This window comes from Taeniopygia guttata, chromosome 8 (genome assembly GCF_048771995.1).
Source record: "Taeniopygia guttata chromosome 8, bTaeGut7.mat, whole genome shotgun sequence".
NCBI classification, from domain to species: domain Eukaryota; kingdom Metazoa; phylum Chordata; class Aves; order Passeriformes; family Estrildidae; genus Taeniopygia; species Taeniopygia guttata.
Genome location: NC_133033.1, coordinates 3,528,517 through 3,553,430, shown reverse-complemented (window position 1 = coordinate 3,553,430; position 24,914 = coordinate 3,528,517). Strand labels below are relative to the sequence as shown.

Sequence of the window (24,914 nt, the reverse complement as noted above, 5' to 3'; positions counted from 1 at the left end):
CATGGCCAGACTGAAGGGACATGGCCGGGAAGTGACGGGACATGGCCGGACCAGGGGACATGGCCGGACTGAGGGGTCACAGCCGGGAGCTGAGGGGACACGGCCGGACTGATGGGACATGGTGGGGCGCTGAGGGGACATGGCTGGGCTGATGGGACATGGCCAGACCAGGGGACATGGCCAGACTGAGGGGACGTGACCAGACTGATGGGGCATGGCGGGACTGAGGGGACATGGCTGAGAGCTGAGGGGACATGGCCGGACTGAGGGGACATGGCTGAGAGCTGAGGGGACATGGCTGAGAGCTGAGGGGACACGGCCGGACTGAGGGGACATGGCTGAGAGCTGAGGGGACACGGCCGGACTGAGGGGACATGGTGGGGCGCTGAGGGGACATGGCTGGGCTGGCAGCGAAAGGAAAAGGGGTGACAGGCGCGGCGTGAGGCAGCAATGGGAGGCTGGAGCACACACCGCTGAGGGGCACCCTTGGAGATGTGTGCGGGTCTGGGCCCCTCACTGCGAGAAGGACGTGGAGGGGCTGGAGGTGTCCAGAGCTGGGAAAGGGCCTCAGCACAGTGTGAGGAGTGGCTCGGGGGCTCAGGCTGGATGGAGAAAAGGAGACTTAGGGGGGACCTTTTCTCTCTCCACAGCTCCCTGTCAGGAGGGTGAGCCGGGTAGGGGAGGTCGAGCTCAGCTCCCAGGGAACAAGGGACAGAACAAGAAGAAACCACCCCAGGTTGCACCAGGGGAGTTTAGATTGGATATTAGCAAAAAATTCTTCACTGAAGAGGTGATTAAACATTAGAACACCCTGCCCAAGTTGGGATAGGGTCCCCATCCCTGGAGTTGTTTAGTGCTGTGATTGACAAGGTGATGCTTGGTCACAGGTTGGACTCGATGATCTTGGAGACCTTTTCCATCTTAAATGGTTCTGTGATCCTCTGAGCCCACACAGGTTGTGTGCCCCTATGTCCTACAAGTTCGTGGTCATGTCTGTTCCTTCACCAGGCATTGCAAAGGTCAGGTTAAAGTGTTGTTATATCAGTTAAAAAGTCAGTTTTAGTCTCATGCATTCTTAAATCCATGTTTCGTTTCTCAGAAGATGTTTGGGTGTTTGTGGTAACATGGTTTATGAGCTGAAGGGAAGTGTAAGGATTGATTATCATTATTAGGGAAATAACTCCAGAGAACTTTCTGTTGATTCAGAAAGTCTTTCTGTTTCTATTTGTTTTGTCTCAATTTTGTTGTAACCTTTTTATTCTATGTATTTTATCTTTGTGCTGGAATGAAAGTGAAATTAATAAATGGTGAATGTGGTGGTTTTTGTTTTCTCTATTGAAAAATGCAAAATCTAGATAATGGTATGACAAAAGATTGAAAGAAAAGAAATTGTTAATAATTGTTGTAGTCTCAGGAATACCTTAAGGAAATACAGACATCTTCCTACTCATAATAGATGTTTTTTTAACTTGTGATTTTGCCAAACAATGCCTAACTAAGCTATCTATACAGGTTAATATTCACGGATATATGAAAATAGATTTTCTTTGTCTTGATGTATACTAGAAGAGGTCAAGCACAATATATTTAAGGTTAGAGCATTTTAAGTAGGTCCCAAATATGTGATTCATGAGAGAAGCAGAGGACTAATCAGTATTTAAAAGTTTAACAGCGTCTTTAAGATCCTTCTTTCCCCAAGATCATCTTTGCTAACTTAATTCTGCCAGCTCAAGCATAATTCTCAATCATATTCCACAGTAGGACTACCCAAATTACATTAAAGAGAATTCTACACTTCAATATAAAGCTTTTTTCTTTACATCTTCATTTTGTTATTAACATTTTTTTTCTCAGCAGTGTTAAAATTCGAGCCTGATTTTCTGTCTTGTTCAGCTCCGCTACTTGCAGTGGAGTCTTTCTGAGGCTGTTGAGAGCCAGTAAATTTGCTTTTTCCCCTCGTGCCCAGCCGAGGAGGGCACTGACAGCGCCGAGGTGCCCGGCCCTGCAGGCGCAGTGCAGGGCGGTGTCCCTGCTGCTGTCCGAGGCGTTGATGGCAGCCCCGTGGCTCAGGAGGAGATTTATCAACTCTCCATGTCCATACTCCGCTGCAAGATGCAGGGCTGTCTTCCTCCAGACGTTTCTGTCATTGATGTTTTTATTTTTCCCCGAGGCCAGGAGGATTTTTAGGATGTCTACGTTTCCTTTCATGGTGGCATAGTGCAGCGGGGTGCATCCATCCATGTCCTTAGCTCCAGCTCTCCCTTTCTTAGCCAACAGCATTTCCACGATGCTGAGGTGTCCCCTCAGAGCCGCAGCGTGCAGAGGAGTCTTCTTCTCCTTGTCCTGTGCATTGGGATCAGCTCTGGCCTTCAGGAGCATCTCTGCCAGTGTTTGGTGTCCCTGCTCAGCAGCCAAATGTAAAGGGGACTTTGCCTGCTTGTCCTGAGCATTAACAGGAGCTTTGTGGTGCAGCAGCTGTCGGGCAACATCAGCGTGACCTCTGTGACTTGCCATGTGCAGGGGAGTAGCAAAGTCCTTAGTGACAGCATTAACTCTGGCCCCAGCACCGACTAAAAGGCCAACGAGTGCTCCGTGATTGTGGAGAGCAGCAAAGTGGAGCGGGGTTTCCTCAGCTTGGTTCCTGAGGTTTGTGTCCATCCCCTTGCTCAGGAGCAGACCTGCGATGGAAGCAGCCCCAGCCTGCACTGCCAAGTGCAAAGCTGTGTCTGCAGCAGGAGTCCTTATTCCCAAGTTTGCTCCTTTCTCCATGAGAACTTCTGCTGACTCCACTTTGCCCATTTCACAGGCCAGCAGCAAAGGAGTGTAATGCTTTTTGTTGTGGGCATTGATATCTGTGCCTCTGTCAATTAAAGCTGCTACGACACTGTGCTGATTCTTCTGTACAGCTCTAAAAAGAGCTAACTCCATTATGTCAGCAGACAAATCTTTAGAATATTCCAGGAGTATTTTGGAGATGGATGGGTGGTCACTATTGAAGGCTCTTTCAACCGTGTTGGAATCAACAGTGGCTCCAGCTTCTAGAAGTACTTTTGCAGTGTTTTCAGATCCCTGAGAAACAGCATAACTGAGAGCAGTCTGTCCTCTCTCATCCTTTCCTTCTGTGGAGGCACCAGCCTCTAGAAGCATTTTGGCCAGGCTGCTGTCATCTCTAAGAGCTACCATGTGCAAAAACTTGTGCTGATTCCTGCAGCTCCTTGCCTCTTCTTTCAGGAGCATCTTCAGTATGTGGCTGTGGTTATTCTCTGCAGCCCAGTGAAGGGCTGTCTTGCCTTCCTTATCCAGAGTGTGCAAGGAAGCACCACCTCGGAGGAGCAGCTTGACTGCACCTCCATGGCCTTTCTCAGCAGCCCTGTGCAGGGCTGTTCTCCCTTTCCTGTCCTTCACACCTGTCCTTGCACCTTTGCTGAGCAAATAGGCCACGATGGATAGATGGCCATGAGCAGCTGCAACATGCAGAAGTGTTTCCCTGGAGGGGTTTAGCACATTGAGATCATTCTCCTTCAGTGTTTTCTCTAACTCAGGAAGGGAGCCTTTAGCTACTGCAGCAAAGATGTCGACAGCAGCAGGATCTTTTCTAGGCTTTGTTGCCCCTGAAAATGGAGTTACTTTTCCTTTCTTCTTAATAGCCTCTTGGTGCTTTCTTCCCCCAGGTCTGTCTTTTTCCCCCTGGTGCTGTTTGTTGCTATTTTCAAACCAAACTTTATCTTTTTCAAGTAAATACCCAACCAGCTGTCTTCTGGCATCTCCAATGCTTTCATTTACTTCACTGACGTATTTTCTTATCTTGCTGTAAAGTTTTGGCTCCACTTGCTTTAAACATGGATAAAAAAAGAGCCTGCAGGCTCTTTCACCTTGAGAAATGAGTATGTCTAAAACCCGGGAGTTCTTTGCTGTTCGTGTCCTGTAGAAACTCAGGACCAGCTTTTTCTCTGGGGTAAAAATACCATTTTCTATCAGCCAGTGCAGGAGCTGGTCTGGGTCATTTATACCTTGTACAAGTTCTTCTTTTTTAGTCCTTAGGACTTCTATTGCATATGGATTTGTAAACAGGCTGCTTGAATTCATGATCATGTTGCTAATCAAAAAGTGAATTGAGGTATTGTTTGACAGAAATAAATAGGAAACAGCAAAGCAGGCTCACATAATTTCAGTCTTTTCATAGAACTATGAACTAACAACCATTGTAGATCAGTGATAAATCTTTAAAGAAATCAAAACTCCCTCACCTTTGAGTTTCTGGTTGTTAGAAGTCCTTTGATCTTCTCTGTTCTTCCTTAGCAACGAGTACAGCTTAATAACAAAACAAAAGTTCGTGATATGTAAAGATATTTCACTTGGAAGTCTTCTTCCAGATTTTTAATGCATAATTAGGGATTCAAAAAAATGCTTCTGTGAATCTGATGTTTGAATAGAAGATAGCTGTTAGTCAAGTTTCTCTGTTCCTCTGGCCAAGCTGGTTCCTAAATGACCAGTCAATTAAACATGACAAAAGAAAATTCACAGCATAGTTACTGTTGCCATGATCACACACCTTGTATGATCTGAAATGAAAGAGTGCACACTGCCAGCTATGCAGGTGAAAACCCTATAATATAATGAAATAAAAGCATAAAGACCTAGATAAAAATAAACTGTATAAGCAGCTGGTTATAAAAAATGATCCAGCCTTTCTAATATGAGCTACAACTCCAGTCAGGGGTATATTTAAGGCCATTTAGCTTGTCATTCCTGCTCTAACCCAGAGTCTGTCTGGAAGTTAATTCTTTTCCATGAGGTGGATCAAGGCATGTGATTCAGTGTGCAATATTTAAAGTATAATTAGAGCTTCAACTCTGTGTAGTCTTCCATATGGATGTAGGACCTTGGGATCTAGCTGTAATTAATTTAACTTATTGGTGTTTAAATTCCCTATGGAAGAGAAGGAAATAAAACAGTAATTATCCACACATTTTGAAAGCAATTGAGAGAGAATTTGAGATTACAGAGTTTGGGAAAAGCTGGAGGTAAAATGAGTTGAAAAGTCAAAGCTTGACCTTATTTAAGCAAATGGGAAATTTTGCCATCAGTTTCTTATTTCAGTGCCCTTTCTGCTGGGTCCTGCTCCCTTTGCATGTATTTTCTTTAATAGTATGTACAAGGTGACTGATAAGAATTTTAATTTTTTGCTGTTGACTTTAACTTTATAAGTAAGATTGCAAAATTTATTCTATTTTAAAAAAAAAGTTTTATTGAAGAAAAAGCTGTGAAAGGCAAGGCTTTTAATATATATTTTGAAAACCAGCCAGTTACCAAGTCAGCAAATTTGACAGCCAAGAACCCAGTAATTCCTCTGAAATGCAAAGAAGGGCACTACACCAAGAACAGCAAAACCTTTGTCATTTAGTTAATGATTTTAACTCAAGGCATGGTTTAATGTGGACTGAATGGTGTTCCCAAATCTGCCACAGACTCAGTCTGTAAGCTTCAAATTATTCAGTCTCCATATTTGACTGAATGAAGTCCTGAAGATCTCTCTGTGTCTTGAGTAAATCACTCCTTACTCATTCTGGGGCAGTGGGATTTTTATGTTGTCATTATTATTCTTCCTTATTATGCTAAACAGAGATAACAATCCTTGATCACCTTCACAGGAAAGTTTGTGAGCTCTGGCAGTGGAAATGTTATGTGGGTGCTGAGCAGAGTTATTACAGATGGCACAGGAATTTTTTGAATTCCTGAAAAAAAAACAGAAAAAGAAATGGTGATATTCTTTAAGATTGCATTAGTATGGCAGTAATTTCCCAGTGCTGTGAATACAGGAATTTCCTTGGTAAGCAGGTCCTAGTAGAGATGGAAGGGTGCAGTTCTCCTCCCTGGCCTTGAGGAGGAACATTTGAACAATATTTGCAGGCAGCATCTCTTTCAGAGCCACTTCACTTTATTTTGGAAAGTAACAAGCAGCAAATGACGTGTTATGAGATGCAAATCAGAGTCCTCAATATATAATTATGCATTTTTTTTAAAAAAAACAAGTTTCTCATTATAAATATGTGACTTATGAGGAAATTCTGTCTTAAAGCAATAATCATATTTGGCAAGAAAGTTTTGGAAACTTGTTGTATAGATTTGTTTTAAGAAATTATTACCTCCTATTTTTAAATTATTATTTTAACCACTTTTAGTATTAAGCCTTTGTCTCAACAATGACTTCACAAAGAGATTCAGAATTGGCTATTTGAAGCTTGTTTTTTTGTTTATATCTTTTTCACTTACTAACTCACTTTATTTGACATGTAAATGTTTTAGAGAAGGGAAAAATATTAAGGCTCAACACCTCTTCTCTTTTAATTAAGTGTAAGAGACCACAAATATGTTGGATCAGCAGTAAACTCCACATTAAAAATAAAATTGGCAGTATTTAATATTACTAGAGATCTAAGAAAACAAGTAAGTTGGAGAGAAGGAAGAAGCAAATCTTTGGGCTTCTTTGTTATCTTTTATATTTATTTGTTGTCAGAGGGGCATAAGGTACTTCACAGACCACTTTTATTTCTGCTGGCTTCTTTAGCTCCCATGTATCCAAGGGCTGAATTATTAGAGTATTTTAAAAGGCTATTTATTAAGTTATTTTAAAAAGAAAATTGCAAGCTTTACTTAATTTATAGATTTGAAATGCAGGTGATGCCCTTGATAGGAAAGACATAAATTTTGGCCTCTGCTGCTGAAGTGTCTGTGCAGGGAACTGTTTAAATCTGGCTGTAGCTGGGACACTTGAGTCAGTTATTTTTGACATGCAATCTCAATTTTGCTCCTAACTTGTGTCCTTGGGCAAATCCCTTAATCCCTGTTCCCTGTTTACACAAGCATTAAAAAAGGAAAATTATTTTCTACCTCACAGACACGTCCTAAGTGTTTATTACTGTTGGTGCAGTGCTTTGAAGTTATAGAGTGCTTTGAAGTTTTGTCCTTTGAAGTATTGTTTTCTGACTTCTCAGCGATGAACATTTATTTCTTAAATTAACGCATGCCCGTGTTCTCGAGCTGATTTGATGTTGCCATGTCATCATCAAATATACGTTTAATTTTCTCTATTTTAATTTCCCAAGGATGAAAGCGACCCAAAGTACACCTTGAGTGCGGTGGAAGGAGCCTGGGAGGGGATGTGGCTGCGGGACTGAGGCACCTGCAGAGGTCACCATTCCTCCACCGAGGCTCTCGTTGGGAACGGATCTCGCTGTGGAATAACCAGCCTGTAAGAGATAATGCAGCCAACATCATTATCTAAACATCGTGAGGACTGCAGAAATATCTCTGGGTAATCAAGACATTTTCCTTGAATATGAATTTTCATGAATAGAGCTCTGCTTTGGATAACCAGCAATCTGAGTGTGGCCGAGCTGGTTGAGGTGGAACTATATTTAGGCAGAGCTGGATTGAGAAACTGCAGAGCTGGAAGAGTTCATGGTGATGATTACAGTGAGCTCCACTTGTTAGAGCTGAGCAGACAGCATGTCTGCAAGAGGCAAAGTGCAGAGCTTGGTTTTGCCTAAAGATGAACTGCAGTAAATGAGGGGAATCCAAAGGGGAGCTTTGGTGCTGAGTGATGAGTTTGTGTCATATTTCTGTGGAGCAGGCTCGGGGCCTTCCTGGCTGGTGTTGAGATGGGAGCTGTTCCCTGGGGAAGTGCCATCCCCAGTGGTACATGCAGCAGGACTCAGGGGCTGAGCGGGGCCTGCTGAGGGCAGGGAAAGCTCATTTGGGCAGTCTGACAGTGTTCTGTGCCTGACTGAGGCTCCCATCCCATCCCATCCCATCCCATCCCATCCCATCCCATCCCATCCCATCCCATCCCATCCCATCCCATCCCATCCCATCCCATCCCATCCCATCCCATCCCATCCCACACACCCCTTGGTAGCACAGAGCCACCTCTGCAGAGCCTGGGGCAGGCACAGTGCTTGAAAGAGAGACCTGCAGAAGCCACAGCTTCCCACATTTGTTCACTGCTTATGGATGCTTTCAAAATCCCAATAATGCAGCAGCTGGTATAATACCCCAGGTATTTTATGCTGTTTCCAAAACAAGCCACAGTTTTATCTCAGCCCTGTAGGGCTGTTTCCTCAGGCATAAACAAATGAAGGTCACACTAAGCCCTGCACCCATGCAATGCAAACTGTTCTTTTTCCCAAAGATTAATGAGTACTTCCATGAAGTTCCCAAGCCAGGGTAGCTGTGAGTGGACAGTGCACATCTGCAAAGTGCCACTGAAGGCTGTAAATGCCAGCAGAGCAGGCTGGCTGCATCCAATTCCAGGAATGAGGCTTAACAAATACATAACTCAGCCTAAGTGAGGATTAGGACTGTTTTCCAGTTTATCATGCATTTAGAAGTGAATTTAAGAAGAGCGACCAAACTACTTAGGAACCAATTTTTGTGTCATTCAGGTTTTGAATAATGAAAGTATTTTTCCTAAGTTCTTCATGGCATTACTTGCCAGGTTGTTTTCTAAAAAGCTACATAGTGGAGGTTGAAGGAAAAAAAAAAGATGCTAGTTTAGCTTCACAGAGGTAAAGAAAAGAAACATTCTTGTTTCAGAACATAATAAATAAAATAAAAGTTGGCTTGAAAGAAAGGGAAAAATTATTTGATGAATGATATATTTAGCTACTGTAACTTTCATAATGCAAAGTTAAAAAAAATTTTAAAAAATATTTTTTGTGTCTAACTGATGATTATCCTATCATTACTATAAAATGTAAATGATGTAAAAGTATTGAGTTACTAAATGCTGAGGCAGCTTCCAGGATCAGCAAAACCAAATGGAGAGGGACAGAGTTTTTCTCCATAATGGGCAGATTTTTTTGCATTGTAAACCAAACAAGCCATTTTGATTTTGAGTCAGGAACATGCACTTTGTCAGTGAAATTTTACAGAAGAAAATACTCTAACTGGTGAAGACACTGAGGACCTTCCTCACAGCCCCGGCATTGCACCCAGAAGGGTGTGGTGCTGTCAACTGCATGTCCCAGAGAGGCTTTCTGGCCAAATTTGCTTTGTAGGGGTTGAGTACTTAGTGAAAACTATTCTGAAATTGCACCAGTACCAAGCAGCATTTTGTTCTTAGTGATCATAAAAATCTATCACCAGTACATCTTCACTGTTATATCTAAATCTCTCTATCTATAGCACTTTCCTACATTTGGACAATTGAAATTACTCAAGGGGCTAGCTTGTAGCCACTTTTTTTTTTTAATTTGGTATTATTTTGCTTTCTTCTTCCGGAAAAAAAAAAAAGGGAATGGAAGCAATTGCTTGTTCATTTATTTATTCCATTTGTCTTTATTGTCATTTAGTAGAACTCCAGCCTGATCAATTTGAAATAATCTTGGATTTTTAGTTGCATTCAATTTTTATTTGTTATACATCAAAATTAAGTTTAACTTTCCTGCTGTAGCAGAAAATCTCAGGCATGTAATTGTTTCTTTCTTATTGATGTTTTAGTCTGTTCTCAGTTCTGTAATTTAGTATCTTTTTCTCAGTCTCTCAATATTTCTCATTCAGAGGGATATAGAATTGATTCTTTCATGTTATCTCCCTTTCCCAGTTCTGGCAGCTTCCCCTGTCCTGTTTGAATCCTCTGCCTTTAACTGACTATTTTGGTTCCCCCAGAAAGTGTCTTCTTGTATGTCAGGGTCTGGATTCCTGCAGCTCACCTCAGCTCCAGGTCAGCAGAGGATACAGTTACGCACCCAGCTCCAGAGAGGTGCCTCAGAGGAGTGCCAGTTTGACTCCCAGGACGTTAGCAGCTCCTGACTTTTTTCTGAGTTCTGAATAAAGCTCCAGCACTGAGGACCTGATTCATTGGAGCACTGGCCCAGGACCTCAGCTGTCCTCTGGTCTGTTTGACTCTGTGAAAAACACCCTTGTTGATTTGGAGAGCTCCCTAAATCACAAAGTCCTGACAACTCCTCCAGATTCATGGTGTTTGCTTTCCTTGGCATGTCCCAAAGCACCCTTCTGTGTTGGGCTGCACCTGTGATATTCCAGCAGCTCCCTTTGTTCCCAAGCCATTATGTCTTCCTACTCAAATTTCCATTCAAAGAGTGATTCATGCAGCAGGGGAAAGCCATGACCTGGCTGCCCCCTCAGTTTCCATCACTGTGCACATCATGTGCAGTCCCATCCGAACTGTAGCTTTCATTTCAGATTTCTCTATTCCCATGCCTGGAACTAAGCCTTTTATTCCTTACTCCTCTAGTCTGCACTGGGAGCAGAGAATTATTTGCTGCATAAAGAGGTTTTTGGGAGAAAAAAAAAAAAAAAAACAAACCTAGATTTGGTCACAGGAGTAATGCAAGCAGAGCAGCATGGATTTTGTATTCCCTAGGAATGCCTTTTCTCACAGGGTTGGTACCTGTGCCACAGCTGCTCTGTGGACAAAGCACAAGTTTGACTCATTATTTCAGCATCCTTTTTATTTAATAAATAATAGCTTCCATAACTTGAATGTTTGGTTCTGATGTCCAGCTGGAGAGAACTGCACACCTCCACCAGCAGTTTTTCCAAGAGCTGCATCTCTTCAGGCATCCTTCCTAAAGCTTTTGATGTCTTCCACAGTCCCTGCACTGCTTTCCTTTTCATCCTTTGAATTGCTACCTTATGGCTTTTTGAGTCTCTTCCACACTGTCCCTCTAACCTCAACACACTCATTTGTAAATTCAGTTTCCTTTACTGAGCAGTTGAAGTATTCCCTGTTTGAGAAAGTTTTAAAAGATTTTTTGGTTTGTGCTTTTTTAAAAATTTTATTTTATTTTTTGGCTGGTTTGTGGGGTTTTTTTCCCCCTCTCCTTGCCTAAATAGCAATTCTGGGTTTACAAGACTCTGAGGCTTAAATTGAGTTCTCTGAGACTTGTTGGACTCCTGTCAGGTGATGTGGTAGATGCTGAACAGGCATCTAGACCCACTGTAATTTACCTGTAAATGTATTTATATATCATAGTTCCCAGTGAAGCAAAATCCTTGGCTCAATAATAGAAACAGTAATATGCCCACTAGGGATTTTAGAAGAACCAGATTAAGGAAAGAATAGTGATTTTTAATAGCTGGAATCAACCTTCTTTTTCCCTTGTGTCACAAGACACAGGGAAATCTCAATTTCAATTAGAAGTTAATATTGCATCATGAAAATGGGATAAACATGACATTAAGAAGTGAAAAGAAGGGATATTGTAATGAGAGCTCAAGTGCTTTTAGTGACTTCTTGTTTACTTCCATAAAATAACCTCTATTTAAACATTATCTGAAGCAGCCAGAGCTTTCAATAGAATTCAGAGCAAATCTGCTGGAGACTGTACATGGCCACAGCAGATTTCCTAGAAATATTACCAAATTGAACTTAATTGTAGCAGATTACATCTCAAGTTTGCATTTTTCAGTTTGATTTACTTTTGGTATTACTTTGTTTCTGAAGCTTTCAAATCAAAAACATCCTTTGTGCTCCCTAGGCTTGGTTTTATTAGTTTATTTTACAACAGGATGCATCAATGTCATCTAGATGTGACTTTCAGTTTTGCTTGAATTGACACCAAAACCAAGGTGGTGGTTGGTTCCCCCTTCCCCTCTTTTACTCACTGGCATAATTTCCATCCAGCAGAGCTTTTGAAAAATAAGGAAGGAAAAGGCCTTCCTGTACAAGCTACCTGTGAATCCCATCCAAATATAAAAGACTTGTGTAGAAGCTTGGCAGGAAATCTCAGCATATGCCACTCAGTGACTTCCTTATTTTATGCTATCATTCCACGTAGAGAAAATGAATCTGAAAATCCCAGCAATTTCCATTCATTTTTGAATCTGAAACTGTAAATGGTAAATTTCCTATCTGTGTATAACACCCACATTTTAAATCAAAAGTCTTGAATGCTGACAGCATTAGTCATAGGAAATCCTGTATGAACATCCAGCACTTGAGTTGGACCTTCCCCTGGATCACACCATAGAAGGAGTTTACAGGAAAACATTCTGTTGCTCTCAAATCCTGTGTTGATTTTAACCCTTTACCTGCCATTGACTCTAGTATGACAGTACTTATTTTTTTTTCTAAAGGCCATTTTCCATTTTCTTGTGATCAAACTGGTACTGAAAAACAATATATTTCAATGTTAAAATTGTCTGTATTTTAATAATACACCAGTGGCATTCTGTAGGACAGATGTGCACTTCAACACCCTCCCTTATGAGCACAAATAATCTTCAGTGAATGGTGTAATTTGAATAAAAATGCCTATTTAGAATATTATATTTTTATGTTAATATTCATATATTAATTACCAGCATGAAACAAAGTGCACAGGTCAGTAAAAATGGAAAGCCAAAAAAGCCAACAAAGCTTTGTACATTAACCCATGACATGGACAATGCAATACCAGCAACAAACCCAGCTGTGCTGCATGGGATCATTTTCACATTACATGGCTGAATCAACTGTGACAATTTCTTTGCCTTTATTTAAAGGAGCCATCTCTCAATGGGCATAATATATCTTTAAAAATAAAAAAAAATCCTGCTTATCATTTTCATCTAGTGGGAAAATCCCACACATGCTGAGTTAGTGTGGAACAGCTGGCTTAAATTAAAGCTTTGGACTAAGGGAAGGAATCTTAGAACATAAAGTATCAAATAATGGCTAAATTCCAGATTAGGATGAGGCTTGTAATGTCAGGCATTATAGTCAGGTAAGCATATATTAGGCAAATGGACTTGAAGAATCTTAGGTTTTTGTAATGTGATGAATATTAATAGTCCAGTTTTAGAACTAGAACCAGCAATGTTTAAATATAGTTTAACCTAGTTTGATAAATAAATCAAAATACATTTTAATATATCGTTGTTCATATGGGACAGGTTTTGGACTATGAAATACTGATGGATGTGCCCAAAAGAAATTGAAAGCCATTGAAAATTCTTAGTAATTGAGAACTCTGCTTTTAGTTCTGACTCTTCTCTAGACTCATGAGTCTTTCATAAATTTTTGGAGCATCATCATTTAATGATAATTTTTAGTTTAAGGCAAAAGTCATTTTTACTACATGGAGTGTCTGTTTGTTTTGAACCTGTACTTACAGAATTTTTCTTTTTGAACTCATAGGCTCATGGAATCATTTAAATCAGAGAGTGAAGTCAGTATCATTTTGAAGATCCAAGCAGAGGGAGGATTTAGACCAAGACTAAGTTGTTTGGTCTGGGGGCTTTTCAGCTTTGTTTTTTAAGCCAAGACCTGGCCTGCCTGGAAAAAGGAGAATTAAGCTCAGTATTTGTATTTGTACACTGCAGATCTCAGTCAGCAGTTATGGAAAGCTCTGTGTGCAACTATAAAGGAGCTCCTCATGTACAGCTGTAGCTGGAATTAGAACTCAGATTCATTACTGATTGTGCTCTTGGCTGCTGTGGTATCAGCTGAACCCCAGAAACACGGAGGAATCTGGGTTTATTATTGTGTGTTAATGGCGAGGTCTTGCTTGTTCCTGTTTCTGTACAGTTGTAAAGACAAGCAGTTTTATTTCTTCTTAATTGCCATAGATCACAACTGCCAGCAGAGGAGTGAGACTCTCCTGGAGAGGCAGGAAGGGGTGAGATGGTTGGCAGTGCTGTCCTGGATTGATGGGCAGTGTTAAAAAGGGGATAATGGGAGCTTTTCTCTCTTAGATTTGGCTGTGCAAGTGTCAAAACACGCAGAAGTAAATTCCAGGAGGAAGCACCATTAGAAAGGCTACAGAAAATCAGGTGGCACCGAGCTGCTCGTGTTCCTCATTTCCAACAGGCTTGAGAATTGGGCTGTTTGTAACAGAAAAAAAAGAGTAACTTCAGAAGATCTTTCCTTCCTTGAGCTCATTACTTTGTTGCTTTTGTCCCTATGTTGTGATTGTTACCTTTAGAGTTTGATTGGAACCGTAACTGGCATTGCCAGTAGGAAATAGGAGTTGTAGATCCCAAATGTGAGAGCTTTTCATTGTTGCCACATTCAAACCACAGCAGCAGCCATTAACATTTAGTTAAAATCCGAGCCTTTCTCATGCTGCCAGCCTGGCATTTCCTGTGCAGTGAAAAACACAGGAGCAGTTTCTGCATGTGAGGATGATAATGCAGCAAACAGAGGGGGCCAAGGAAATAGCTTGAAATTAATTGTGGGTGTGGTAGTGTACTTTGTAAGTAAATTCAAAACAGGCATGGAAGCCAAGATCAGGAACATGTGCAAGAAATTCCATTTATAAGACTTGGAATAATAACCTCACTGCCCTCTTAAATAATTTTAAACATATATGCATAAAGTTAGTCATCTAACAAAAACAGTTTCATAAGCAGGTACAGTAATGTCTCACAGTTCTCGTTCAAGTTAATGGCTGCATGAAAAAAATTTCCCTGGGAAAGTCAAACCATGTTTTATAGGTTTGTCCATATGGAAAGCTAAGCTTGTTTAACCAAAAGTGTGAACTTAAATTAAGTTAGCAAAACTGGTGTAAAATCTGTCTGGGCATTTTTGTACTGTGAGTTCCATTGAAAAGAATGAATTTAGGAGTTCTGGCTCAATCTGTGGCAATCTGGATATTGCTGTGAGCATTTCTTTCAGGAGATGCCACATCCTGACTGCCTGTACCTGCATTTGTGTTCCACCTCCCCAGTTGCTTCAGGTGTTTGTAGAGCTCTGTGGGTAACAGAATAAAGGGAGCAATGCAGGCTAAAATATTCCCAAAAGCACTACCAGCAAAAGCACTACCAGCACAAAAAAGGGAGTGGAAAAGAAAAGGAGAAGGAAAAAGTTGGTGGCTTAGGCTGACACCAAGGTAGAAAAACATACTTATACATATCAAAGCTGAGCTCCCTACGTGCAGGAGGTGCCTCTGAAGGTGGTTGCAAGTCACAAACTGGCACAGAAACTTGAACTGCTTCCTTGGTGCCTTCATCAATCACCAGCTAAAGCTACCTGAAGTCGTTCAGCAAGGCCCTGGGTTGCACAAAAAGACAGATGTGTACACTTGGACCACTTTGAAAACATCAATTTGAAAGAGATAGAGCAGTGTGACTTTCTTAGAAAATGAAAATTTAATCTAAGATAACAAAAAACCCAGCTCCTGGTACAGAGTGTTTTGCCTTCCTTCCTTCCTTCCTTCCTTCCTTCCTTCCTTCCTTCCTTCCTTCCTTCCTTCCTTCCTTCCTTCCTTCCTGCCTCCCTCCCTCCCTCCCTCATCCATCACTGGCCTGATTTTCAAAACTGGGATATTTAGATTCTTCAGGACTTGTGCTACTTTGTTGATAACTGATAGTATTTTGAGAAACAGCCAAATTGGCCAATTTTATTGTTACTTCTCCAAAATTACACAGAACTTAAACTGTCAGTAGTTTGAAGTGTAGTGAGGAGCACTTCCCTAAATATACTGAGCTGAGGTGGTTTTTGGAGTGCAAAAGTGGGAAATAAAATCCAGAAGTCTTTAATCATGCTGGTGTATTAAAACCACAGATATATCTGTCTAGAGAAAAGCTGCCTGCTTTTCCATAGGTCACACTCCTGAGAACTGGAAACTGTGCTGTACCAGAAAGATACTGGTTAAAAATCTCTGCTTCAAAGAGGAGCAACCTGGGCAAAGAACATTAGATTCTGCTTACAATTTATCATTTAAAGAACATTAAATTCTACTTACAATTCATCATTTAAAGAAGGAAATTTGATGTTGACTTTCCAGGGGTTGGTTTTGGTCAGTAACCTTTTTGAAGACTAACTGCAAATCAGTTCTGGAGTCAGCTGCACTTACTGTATATTTTTACATAGTTTTTTTGTAGTTTTGCATATTAAAGCACTTGCTTAACTAATTGAAATATATGTACTTATAAATACTTTATCTTATTCAGTCAGGAAGCAGGGAGAACAGACAATCTGTATGATTGAGAGCAGAGCCAAACAAGAAAATTGGGGATGGATTTTGCCTGAAGAATTCAGGTTCTTTTTTTCCCCTTCAGGTATTTAGGTCAGACACTTGGTGATTATTAACAAGATAAAGATCATATCTTGACTGGGGCCCTGAGACACCACTGGAGGGTTCATTGTAAGTCTTGTTTTTAATTACTTCTTGCAAGGAGTTTTGCACAGTTAATATTTGGGGATAATATTTGGATAGGGAAAAAAAAAAGGTGTACATTATGTATAGGCTGCAGCAGAGTACAGCTTTGCATATGGAAATTTGTTCATCACTAACATGTGGTGGATGTTTGCAAAATGTTCTGTGTAGTGAATGTCTCCTGATTCTAATCAAGTAATTGTTGCTCCCTGGTTTCATCCTATCTGACTGGAGGCTCCTAAGTTAAAAAAAAAAAAAAACAAAAACCTTGTTGCTGAGGCACAGGCACTTCAAGCAGCAATTTAATTTATCCAGATCACTCTCTGAAGGGGCCAGTGCTTTTCTGTCAGCTATGAGGAGAACCAGTGGTGCCTCCTACCCCACCTTTGTGAGGTGTCAGAAGTCAAACTGAATAAATCCTGAGCTGTATCTCCAAAATGTTATGGATTTTTGAGTCTGATTTCTCCAGGTAAAAATAAAACTACTCCAGAGCTTGCAAGGTGTGTACAGCAGCTTACAAGTTTTGCTGCTGTTGAAAGTTCTAAAACTGCTTTTGAACACAAATGAGAAGGAACTTTTCCTAGTGGCCAAGGTGGTTTGATTTGCCATCACACAAAGCCATCAGCTTTGAGAATCCCATCACTTGAAATAGGTAGGCCCCAATTTTGGTAGTGCTTGGCTGTGCTTTTAAATTTACCAGTGATCCATTCAGTGGAGATTCAAAACTTGTTCAGTTTTTTCTTTTCAGTACAGTGCTGTGTGAGAGAGAGGCTTTGTGAGTTTGGACAGCAAGGTTATTGGATGGTCCCTGTGTGGTGTGTGTTTTCAGGACTTGTTATCTGAGGCAGAAAGGTGTGCTAACAACAGCCATCTAAAAGCCATGCCAGCTAAGCCATCACTGGGGAGGAGAATTCAGAAAACCAGTTTTGAACTCTTACCGTCCTCTGATGTAACTGTGGTTATTCTATGACTAAAATCACGCAGGATCTCTCTCTTCGTTGCAGTGGTTATTTTAAGAATTCAAGAAAGCTGTTAAAACTATTCTGGTTTTAGCTCACTTGTATAATAACAGGTTTTATCTGAAGTATTTTTTGGTTATTACACCACCTAAACAGAGGCTCCTATTCCAAGCATCTGTGCAGCTGGTTCCAGGACTATTTGCTTTTGAGCTCCATCTGCTGGAATTCTATCCTGTTTCCCACATCTTTGGTGTTATTATGCTGCCAGGTCTCACAGGAATCGCTTTTAATTAAAAAGAGAATAAGGAATGAAATTCACAGTTCAGAGGAATTTTCAGCAAGTTGCTCATCCTTTTGTTTAAGGGCTCAACTTAGAGGTTGCTTGGAGAATATAAGACTCAAAACCAGAAAATAATTGTGAGACTGAGGAAAACAAATACTAAGTTTCCCCTGCTTTTGTTCACAGTTTCTAGGTATTTTATCGAGATTTGGATTAATCAGGTCAGTCATGACCTATCAAGTTCTGTATAAGATTGCAAAAACAGATTACTTGCTTATTTTTCTGAATTAAGTTTTTGTTTGGTTTTCCCCTGATGTCTGTTGTTACTCTATAACTAAGAAAATTAGCAGTGTTTTCAATATTGAATTAACTTTTTAAAAAGCCATTCTTTCCCATTATAACTGTACTTCTAGTGTTTCGGATATTTAAGGACAGAAGAGACCATGATGAAAATCTAATTTGATTTTTGTAGTTGCATTGTTTCTTAACAAAAAAGTACTGTAAAGAATGATGTGCAGAATTGGAAAAGAGGGCCCTGCTGTGCAAAACCCCTCTAAAAGTGTTTCAGTAATCAGAGGCTTTCACGGTAAATTGTATGATGACTTTCTACAAGTTTCCTTTGTAAGGAGCACATTCTCTGCTCAGAGGATACATTATGCTGTTCATGTCAACAATAATGGATCTGTGGAGAATTAGGATGGCCACCAGCCCTTGGGTGCAGGCTCTGGTGTTGGCAGTGCATGTAATTCCAAGGAACAAGCGCTTCTCTGGGAGAATTACCTTCCCAAAAAGCAAACCATCTGCATTTTGAATTTTTCCATTCTTTACTTGTAAGTCTAATACTACCTTCCTTTCCTTCCCCCGTCCCTCAGCTGGTGCCAGATGTTCCTAAGGTATCTTCTGTTTCATAATGGGTTTGTGTATATGGTAATTTCAAATACTTCCTTGCTGTCCATCTGCCTGTTAGCAATATTTTGTGTTCACTCATGGTGTTTGCAACTTTTATTTTCTACACAACCAACTTTGCCTGAACTGGTTTTAGTTCTTGATGTGGGTAGCTCCATGTTGTTACACAGGAGTCTTGGGAATAAGGGGAGGGAAGAAGAGGTGGAGAACAGAGAAAGTGCTAGGCTTGATTTTAAAGATAAATGGATTTTTTTCAATTCTGCCTTGTGCGTGTCCTGGACATGGCACAGCCCACGCCATGGTGCTCTCCAGCAGTGCCTGAGCTTGTTCCAGCCTGAGCTGCTTTCAAGAAAGTAATTATTGTAATGGATTTCTTAGACTTCTGCATGGGACAGAACTGTCAGCCATTTTTCACATAGATTGGAGGGATATTGTCTGCATTTCCAGACAGCTCCCTATAAAACAGAGATAGCTGAGGAATCTCTGGTCCTTAGACTTCATTGATAAATGGGTATGTGCTGCCTTAGGCTGGTATTTAAAATCCCCTGTTTGAGGTTGGTATTTTTTAGACCTACAGATAGAGAGGGGTCTGTACAAACTTCCACTGTGTTCTGAGGCTGAAAGTAACTCTAACTCTGTCCAACTGGAGAAAAAGTCAAATTGTTACTGGTCTTCCTGTCATGGAAAGTACTTTGGATTTAAGATTATTCAGTGAGTAATGATGGTCAAACCCCTCTTTGTAGCTCACTTCTGTTCATGTGATAGAAGTGTGAGGCTTCTATTGGTTCCAATAGAGACCTAAATTCTAATTAATATTCCTGTGTCCCAAACATGTTGTTCTGATTAGAGGCTCTTTGCCCAGGCATTTCTGTGTAGCCTGCCCTGTTTGAAACCCTGCCTTTTTCTGACTTCACTTCCTGAATCCGTTGACAACACTCACAGCCAAACAAAATACATGTTCACAATGCTGTTATTTGCAAAATATTCCCTTGTGAATACAGCTGGGGCAACAAAAAGAGTTTCTCTCTGAATCTCAGAGAGGACTAACTATTCCTTGTAGCAGTAAGGCCCATAGTGCATTAGGCAATTTTAGTCTTGGCAGTTAAGTAAGTGTTAAAACTTTGCATTTCACCACATATAAGTGCACACAGGTCTCACAGGTCTTTCATTACCCTTGTGTGTATTGATCACACAGTGATCTACTAAGAAATAAACTGAGAGTGCTGAATTTTAATCTAGGCTGGGGTGGACCAGATAGCAACAGGCTCCCGGCCCACCGCACTGTTTACAAAACAGATGGAGGAGGAAAGAATATAAACTTACTTTGCCCTCTTTTAGGCCTAATCCTCAAACGTGATGAGGGACCAATGAAAAATTCATCTTGAAGTGCTCCTCATCTCCTTGTGAAGCTCCCTGGCACTACACCCACCTTGCCTGGCAGATTGTGTGAGTGGACACCGGTGAAAGAAATATTGGCATGGCAGGAACAGCCCAACCCGTGGTGCCCCCTGAGCAGCAGTGCCATGGCTCAGGAGCTCTCACCCACGCCACAGAATGTCACCCTGAGAGAGAGCACACAACTGCACTTCTGAATGCCTGTGTGTGCACATGGGGCTAGGGTGGAGCAGACTGTCACTCAGCTGGGCTTAATTAACATAGTATTTTATGTAATGTATTTATTTTTTACGTAATTAGGTGATTAAGCAAAATGCTTGCTAGTAACGTCTCTTCCATAACCCAGCGCTGCTGAGAGTTAAACATGCACCTTTGCAGGTAATTAATCTCCTTGCCCTGCTTATTTTGCTAGTTGGCACTTGCTAAATCCCTGTAAAACCACACCCAGCAGTGCTGTGTATTATCCCTCTGCTGTCTATTCCTACATATGGTCAAAATCAACTTACCTTCCGGGTTGCTGACATCAGCAAAATGTACTCTTGGCAAACTTGGGAATCCTCCTAGTAACCCTTTGTTTGGTTGGTGTTGTTACAGTTCTATTCCTCTGACAGCAGCAAACACCCTCCAAACGGTGCCTACCTTGACACGTGCTTGGGATGTGGAAGGACACTACCAAATGAGCATCTTTAAAACATTAAAACAACCCATTGTGTGGTAAAATGTGTGACAGGATGGGGGGAAAAGTTAAAGGAAGACACTTCCCTGCTTCCTGTAAAGAACTGACCCACAGTAGCTGCAAGTTTCAGAGTAGAATTTTGATAACATTGTGTATATAAATATATATATATAACTATCTAGTCATTTTCTGAAGTGACCTTAAACAACGCTGTCACTTCAATTAAAATTAAGCATATTCCAATTTAAGGAAAAAACATATTAAAAAAAAAAGTCTCCTTGAGAATAATGATTTTTTAATATTTTCTGGCAGTCTTTTGATAGCATCTATTTTTTCTTAGCTGTTTGGCTCCAAACAGCAAACAGGAAAACATCTGGTCTCCTTCAAATAGATTTATTAAACAAAATTAATTTGGTGTGCAGTGTTTAAAATCCTGGTAATAAAGCTCTTTCCCACCCCCTAAAAGTAAAGTAGCATGTTTCTGAGAGATACCTGTATATTGTCATTGTACTAAAAATCAGGATTGTTTTGTAAAAAATACCTGGGAAGTGCCTGAGCAGTTGCTGTTTTCAGCAAATTGCTAGAAACAAGCAACAGGAGTTGCTGTTTTTCAACAAGTTGCTATCTTCATTTCCCACTAGGTTCAGTTTTCCCAGCTTTCCTATTGCCAAGGTTAGAACCCAGAGTAACATCCAAAAGGGAAAGGATTTAGAGAAAGGCGAAGGGTTATAAACTTATTTTACTGTTGACAGCAGCATTGTCATAAATATTAACAGACAAGAATCACCTCCTACCTGAGAAAACACGGGGATAAAGGTGAATATTTTTATTTTTGAAGCCTACAGCATAATTCTCTTAATACAGCCACCTGCCTTATATTCTTGAGGGCATTAATTTAATAAAAAACATGTCAGATCAAGTAGCCAGATGCTCCAGTTATGGAACAATTTCGTTCCCTGCCTTTCCACCCCTCCACAACCCTGCCTGAAGTCAGATGTCTAAACTGGGCCCCAAGAAGGAGGCAGGCAGGCTGCAGCTGGGGAGTCCAACTTCAGGGCAGCCCCAGAAGTTGTAGGAGTTTAATGAGGACGGTCTGGGTTCTCCCTCCCCTCCTCACACCTTCTCCAGGACATGTCTGGAGTTACAGAGTAAGTTCAGCATAATCCCTACCCTTCAGACTGCAGCCCAAAAGGCATTTTCCCAACTAAGGTACTAGCCAAAAATAAAAAAAAAAAGTGTGAGGGGAAAATACATTTTAATTATTTTATTTTTCTTAAATATAATAGAACCTTCTAGAATTTTTTTCCAGAAACAGAAACATTAAAAAATTATACTTTATTACAAATGGTAAACTCAGAGTGCTAAAAAAAAGCCTCTTATTTACAAACAATACTGGGCAGTGCCCAAATAAACAACATAAAAATAACTTACAAAGTCATGAAGTAGTTTATTGACATTAATCAACTTTCATAAAATAAAATAAAAAAAGATATGTACATACACAATTTACTTGAAGGCAGGCAGAACAGTTCTTTTTTTTTTTTGTTTATCAGCCTCCCACAAACCTCCCTCCCACTTTTTTTTTTTTTTTCTTAAGGAATACTACATAAAGCAATCTACAGTTTCTATTGCAGTTTAACCTTTAATACTGAATGATCATCGAATGTTAGGTCCATGCAGGTCTTGGTCAATGTTAAACGAAGATCTGACATCTCATCCGAGCAGGAGCAGCACTTCCCGGGGCAGCGCTGCCCGCCGCGCTCCCGGCCCCGGCCCAAGGCTTTGCCAGTCTTTCCACACATGCGCTTTGCGGAGCACAGGCAGGACTCAGCCCCTCAGCTCTTTGCCATTAGCTTTATGCCTCTGCCACTTTGGATTTTTCCTCTTTTAGTTGTACCACAACACACAGTTCTCGCTGAAGAGTCTCTTCAAAACGTCTGCAACTGCTGTGTGAGCATGAGCTGGCACCCGCTGTTGACGTGGTTCATGACCTTCTGCTTAAGCTGTGCAACCTGTTCTCTGAGCATGTTGGCAGTGGATGCCAGCTCTGAGTTCTGGGCTTTCAAAGTTTTCACTTTTTCTTCCAACCGGGCAATCCTTTCCAACTTCCTTTTCCGGCATTTGGACGCCGCGATTCTGTTCCTCATGCGCTTTCTCTCGGCTTTGATTCTCTCCTGTGACTCCATGTCAATAGGGGACAGGGGAGGAGTTTCCCCCGGCATTTCAGGTACAGTCTGCGGCTCCTCTTTCAGAGCCTGGAGCCGGGGATGCTGCACGGGCATCTGGGGGTTTATGTGATGCTGGGGCGCGTATCCCATGCTGTTGGCGTTGTAGCTGGGCGCGGAGCTGAGCGCGTTGGGGTTGAAGTTGCTGAGGTTGGCGTACACCGGGGGCTCGCTGTGCAAACTGGTGTTGAAGCTGGTGCTGCCGGCCATGGAGGACACAGGTGCCATCCCGCTGCTGACAGGCTGGGCGGCCGAGGTGACGCTGGGCAGCGTGTTCTGGTTGTGCAGCTCCGCCAAAGCTCTCACGAAACCCTCGGCGAACCCCTCCTGCTCGTCGGTGACATTCTTGGGGCACAGGAACTGCGTCGGGGTCGGCGTGGTGGTGATCAGCCCGTTGCTGGACTGGATGATGAGCCGCTCCAGCTCGGGCGAGGCCAGTTTGAGGAGCCCCACGTCGGGCGAGGTGAGGATGTCGGCGTTCTTGTTCCTCAGGTGCGGCTTCAGGTTGCTGGAGGGGTCGGACAGGTTCAGCGTCATGTTCTGCTTCAGCACCTTGGCGTTATTGTATCCGTACCCGCCGCTCTCCGGCGGCGCGAAGCCGGCGCTCAGCGCATCCTCGTAGAAAGTAGGCTCCATCTTTGCACTCATAGAACACAGTCCGGGGAAGGGAAGCTGCCCGGCCGCCGCTCAGCTCCCCGCGGGCACCCCGACCCTCCCGGGGAAGGGGAACGCGGAGCCGAGGAAGGAGAAACGCGGAGCCTTACTGGGTCGCTGCTGCCGCCGCCGCGCTGAGAGCCCGCCCGGCCTGGCGGGGCGCCTCGCCGCCCTCCTCCTCCTCCTCTCGCCGGTGGTGCCGGGACGCCGCTCCGCCGCCACAAGTACTTTCCCTGCCCGGCTCCGCGCTATTCCCGCTCCACCGTCCCGGCGGCCGCGCTCGCTCGCTCGCTCGCTCCCGCCACCCCGCGCTCTGCGCCCGCTCCCGCCGTGCAGCCCTTCACTTATCAGCGGCCGCGGGCCCGCTAAAAATAGCGCATGATGTCACCCCGCGCGCTCCCCATTGGCTGCCGCCGCCCCGTCCCCGAGGGGGGGCGGGGCCAGGGCCCGGCGCGCGGGCCCGGCGCGGGGTCGCCATGGCCACCCCCCCCCCCCCCCACTTCAGAAGCTTCTTGAGCGCGCGGGGCCTTGTGGGATGACGTAATGGCGGGGGGGGGCGCGCGCGCGGGGCAGTGTGGGCTGACGTCTTTTTGTTTTTGAACGATCCGGTTACCGCGGGCCATGGCTGCCGCTGCCGGTGCCGGTGCAACGAGCCCCGGCCGTCCGTCTGTTTATCTGTGTGTTTGTCTGTCTGTGTGTTTGTTTGCGCTGCCTCCGCCGCGTTCCCACCCGCGCCGCGTTTCCCTCCCCCCCGCCGCCGGTCCGGCCCTTCAGGTGGCGGCGCTCCCGGGGAGCCCCACGTGGTTTCCCCGTCCCGCCGCCCCCGCCGCTTCCAGGCAGCGCCGCGGGCGGCACCGGCGGCTCCCCCGCGCTGCCCGCCCCGGGCTCTGCCCGCCCCGGGCTCTGCCCCGCGGGGATCCGCCGCGCTGCCCGCCCCGGGCTCTGCCCGCCCCGGGCTCTGCCCCGCGGGGATCGGCCGCGCTGCCCGCCCCGGGATCTGCCCGCCCCGGGCTCCAGCCCCGCGGGGATCGGCCGCGCTGCCCGCCCCGAGCTCTGCCCGCCCCGGGCTCTGCCCCGCGGGGATCGGCCGCGCTGCCCGCCCCGGGCTCTGCCCGCCCAGCCCCGCGGGGATCTGCCGCGCTGCCCGCCCCGGGCCCGCCGCCCGGGGAGTCCCCGCGGGTTTCGGCTCGGGGGTTTGCCTTCACCCCCGCACCTCCGCCCCCACCCGCCCCGGCACGGCTCTGCCTCCACAGAGAGCCGATTCCCGGCCTCGGGAATAACCGGGAGAACGCGGAGGGGAAGTAAAACCCGACGGGAAAAAGCCGGGTTACGGGTGGGTTTCTCTGAACTCGTCCTCCAAGGGGAGGGGACAGCGACGGCCTAATTTTAGCCAGTGTCCCAGTATTGCTGTGGAATTGCAGGTTAAGCGGAAGGGAGAATAAGGGCTGGAGCCGGAGGAGAAAAGTCCCCGCTGGCGTGTTCCCCTCGGAGCAACAGATGGGAGCTGTGCCTGGCTGGAGTAACTCCATGGGCTGATAGCCGGGATGCGCTTTCCTTAGCAGGGATGCGCTTTCCTTTCCTTGCCCCGCACACCCCCTTCCCTCGGCGTGCTGGGGATTTGGGATTGCTGCCACCGCTGGAGTAAAGTGCAGCAGGTATTTGAGGACAGGCGGTGACAGGACGGGGTGGCACAGGGACTGCAGGGCTGTCCTG

At 43.7% G+C, this 24,914-nt stretch overlaps 2 protein-coding genes and 1 long non-coding RNA gene across 4 annotated transcripts in view; 1 reads left to right on the top strand and 2 right to left on the bottom strand.

Moving 5' to 3' along the window:
- Positions 1–311: 311 nt before the first annotated feature.
- LOC115496129 (uncharacterized) overlaps positions 312–24,914 on the top strand; it is a 150,354-nt gene continuing 125,751 nt past the window's right edge. The window contains exons 1-3 of one of the 2 annotated variants that reach the window (XR_012057095.1): positions 312–790; positions 888–1,019; positions 7,107–7,315. This is a non-coding gene — a long non-coding RNA (uncharacterized lncRNA). Of the gene's footprint in view, positions 1,020–7,106; positions 7,316–24,914 lie in introns of both variants that reach the window. The other variant, XR_012057094.1, reaches the window with a different exon arrangement.
- Positions 1,315–4,526, bottom strand: LOC121470393 (CARD- and ANK-domain containing inflammasome adapter protein-like). Its single transcript, XM_041717982.2, has one exon. The coding sequence runs from the start codon at positions 4,090–4,092 to the stop codon at positions 1,825–1,827; it is 2,268 nt and encodes a 755-aa protein (XP_041573916.2). The 5' UTR covers positions 4,093–4,526; the 3' UTR covers positions 1,315–1,824.
- On the bottom strand, positions 21,572–23,563 carry JUN (Jun proto-oncogene, AP-1 transcription factor subunit). Its single transcript, XM_002198429.7, has one exon. It carries the CDS (start codon positions 23,193–23,195, stop codon positions 22,251–22,253), a length of 945 nt encoding a protein of 314 aa, XP_002198465.1. The 5' UTR covers positions 23,196–23,563; the 3' UTR covers positions 21,572–22,250.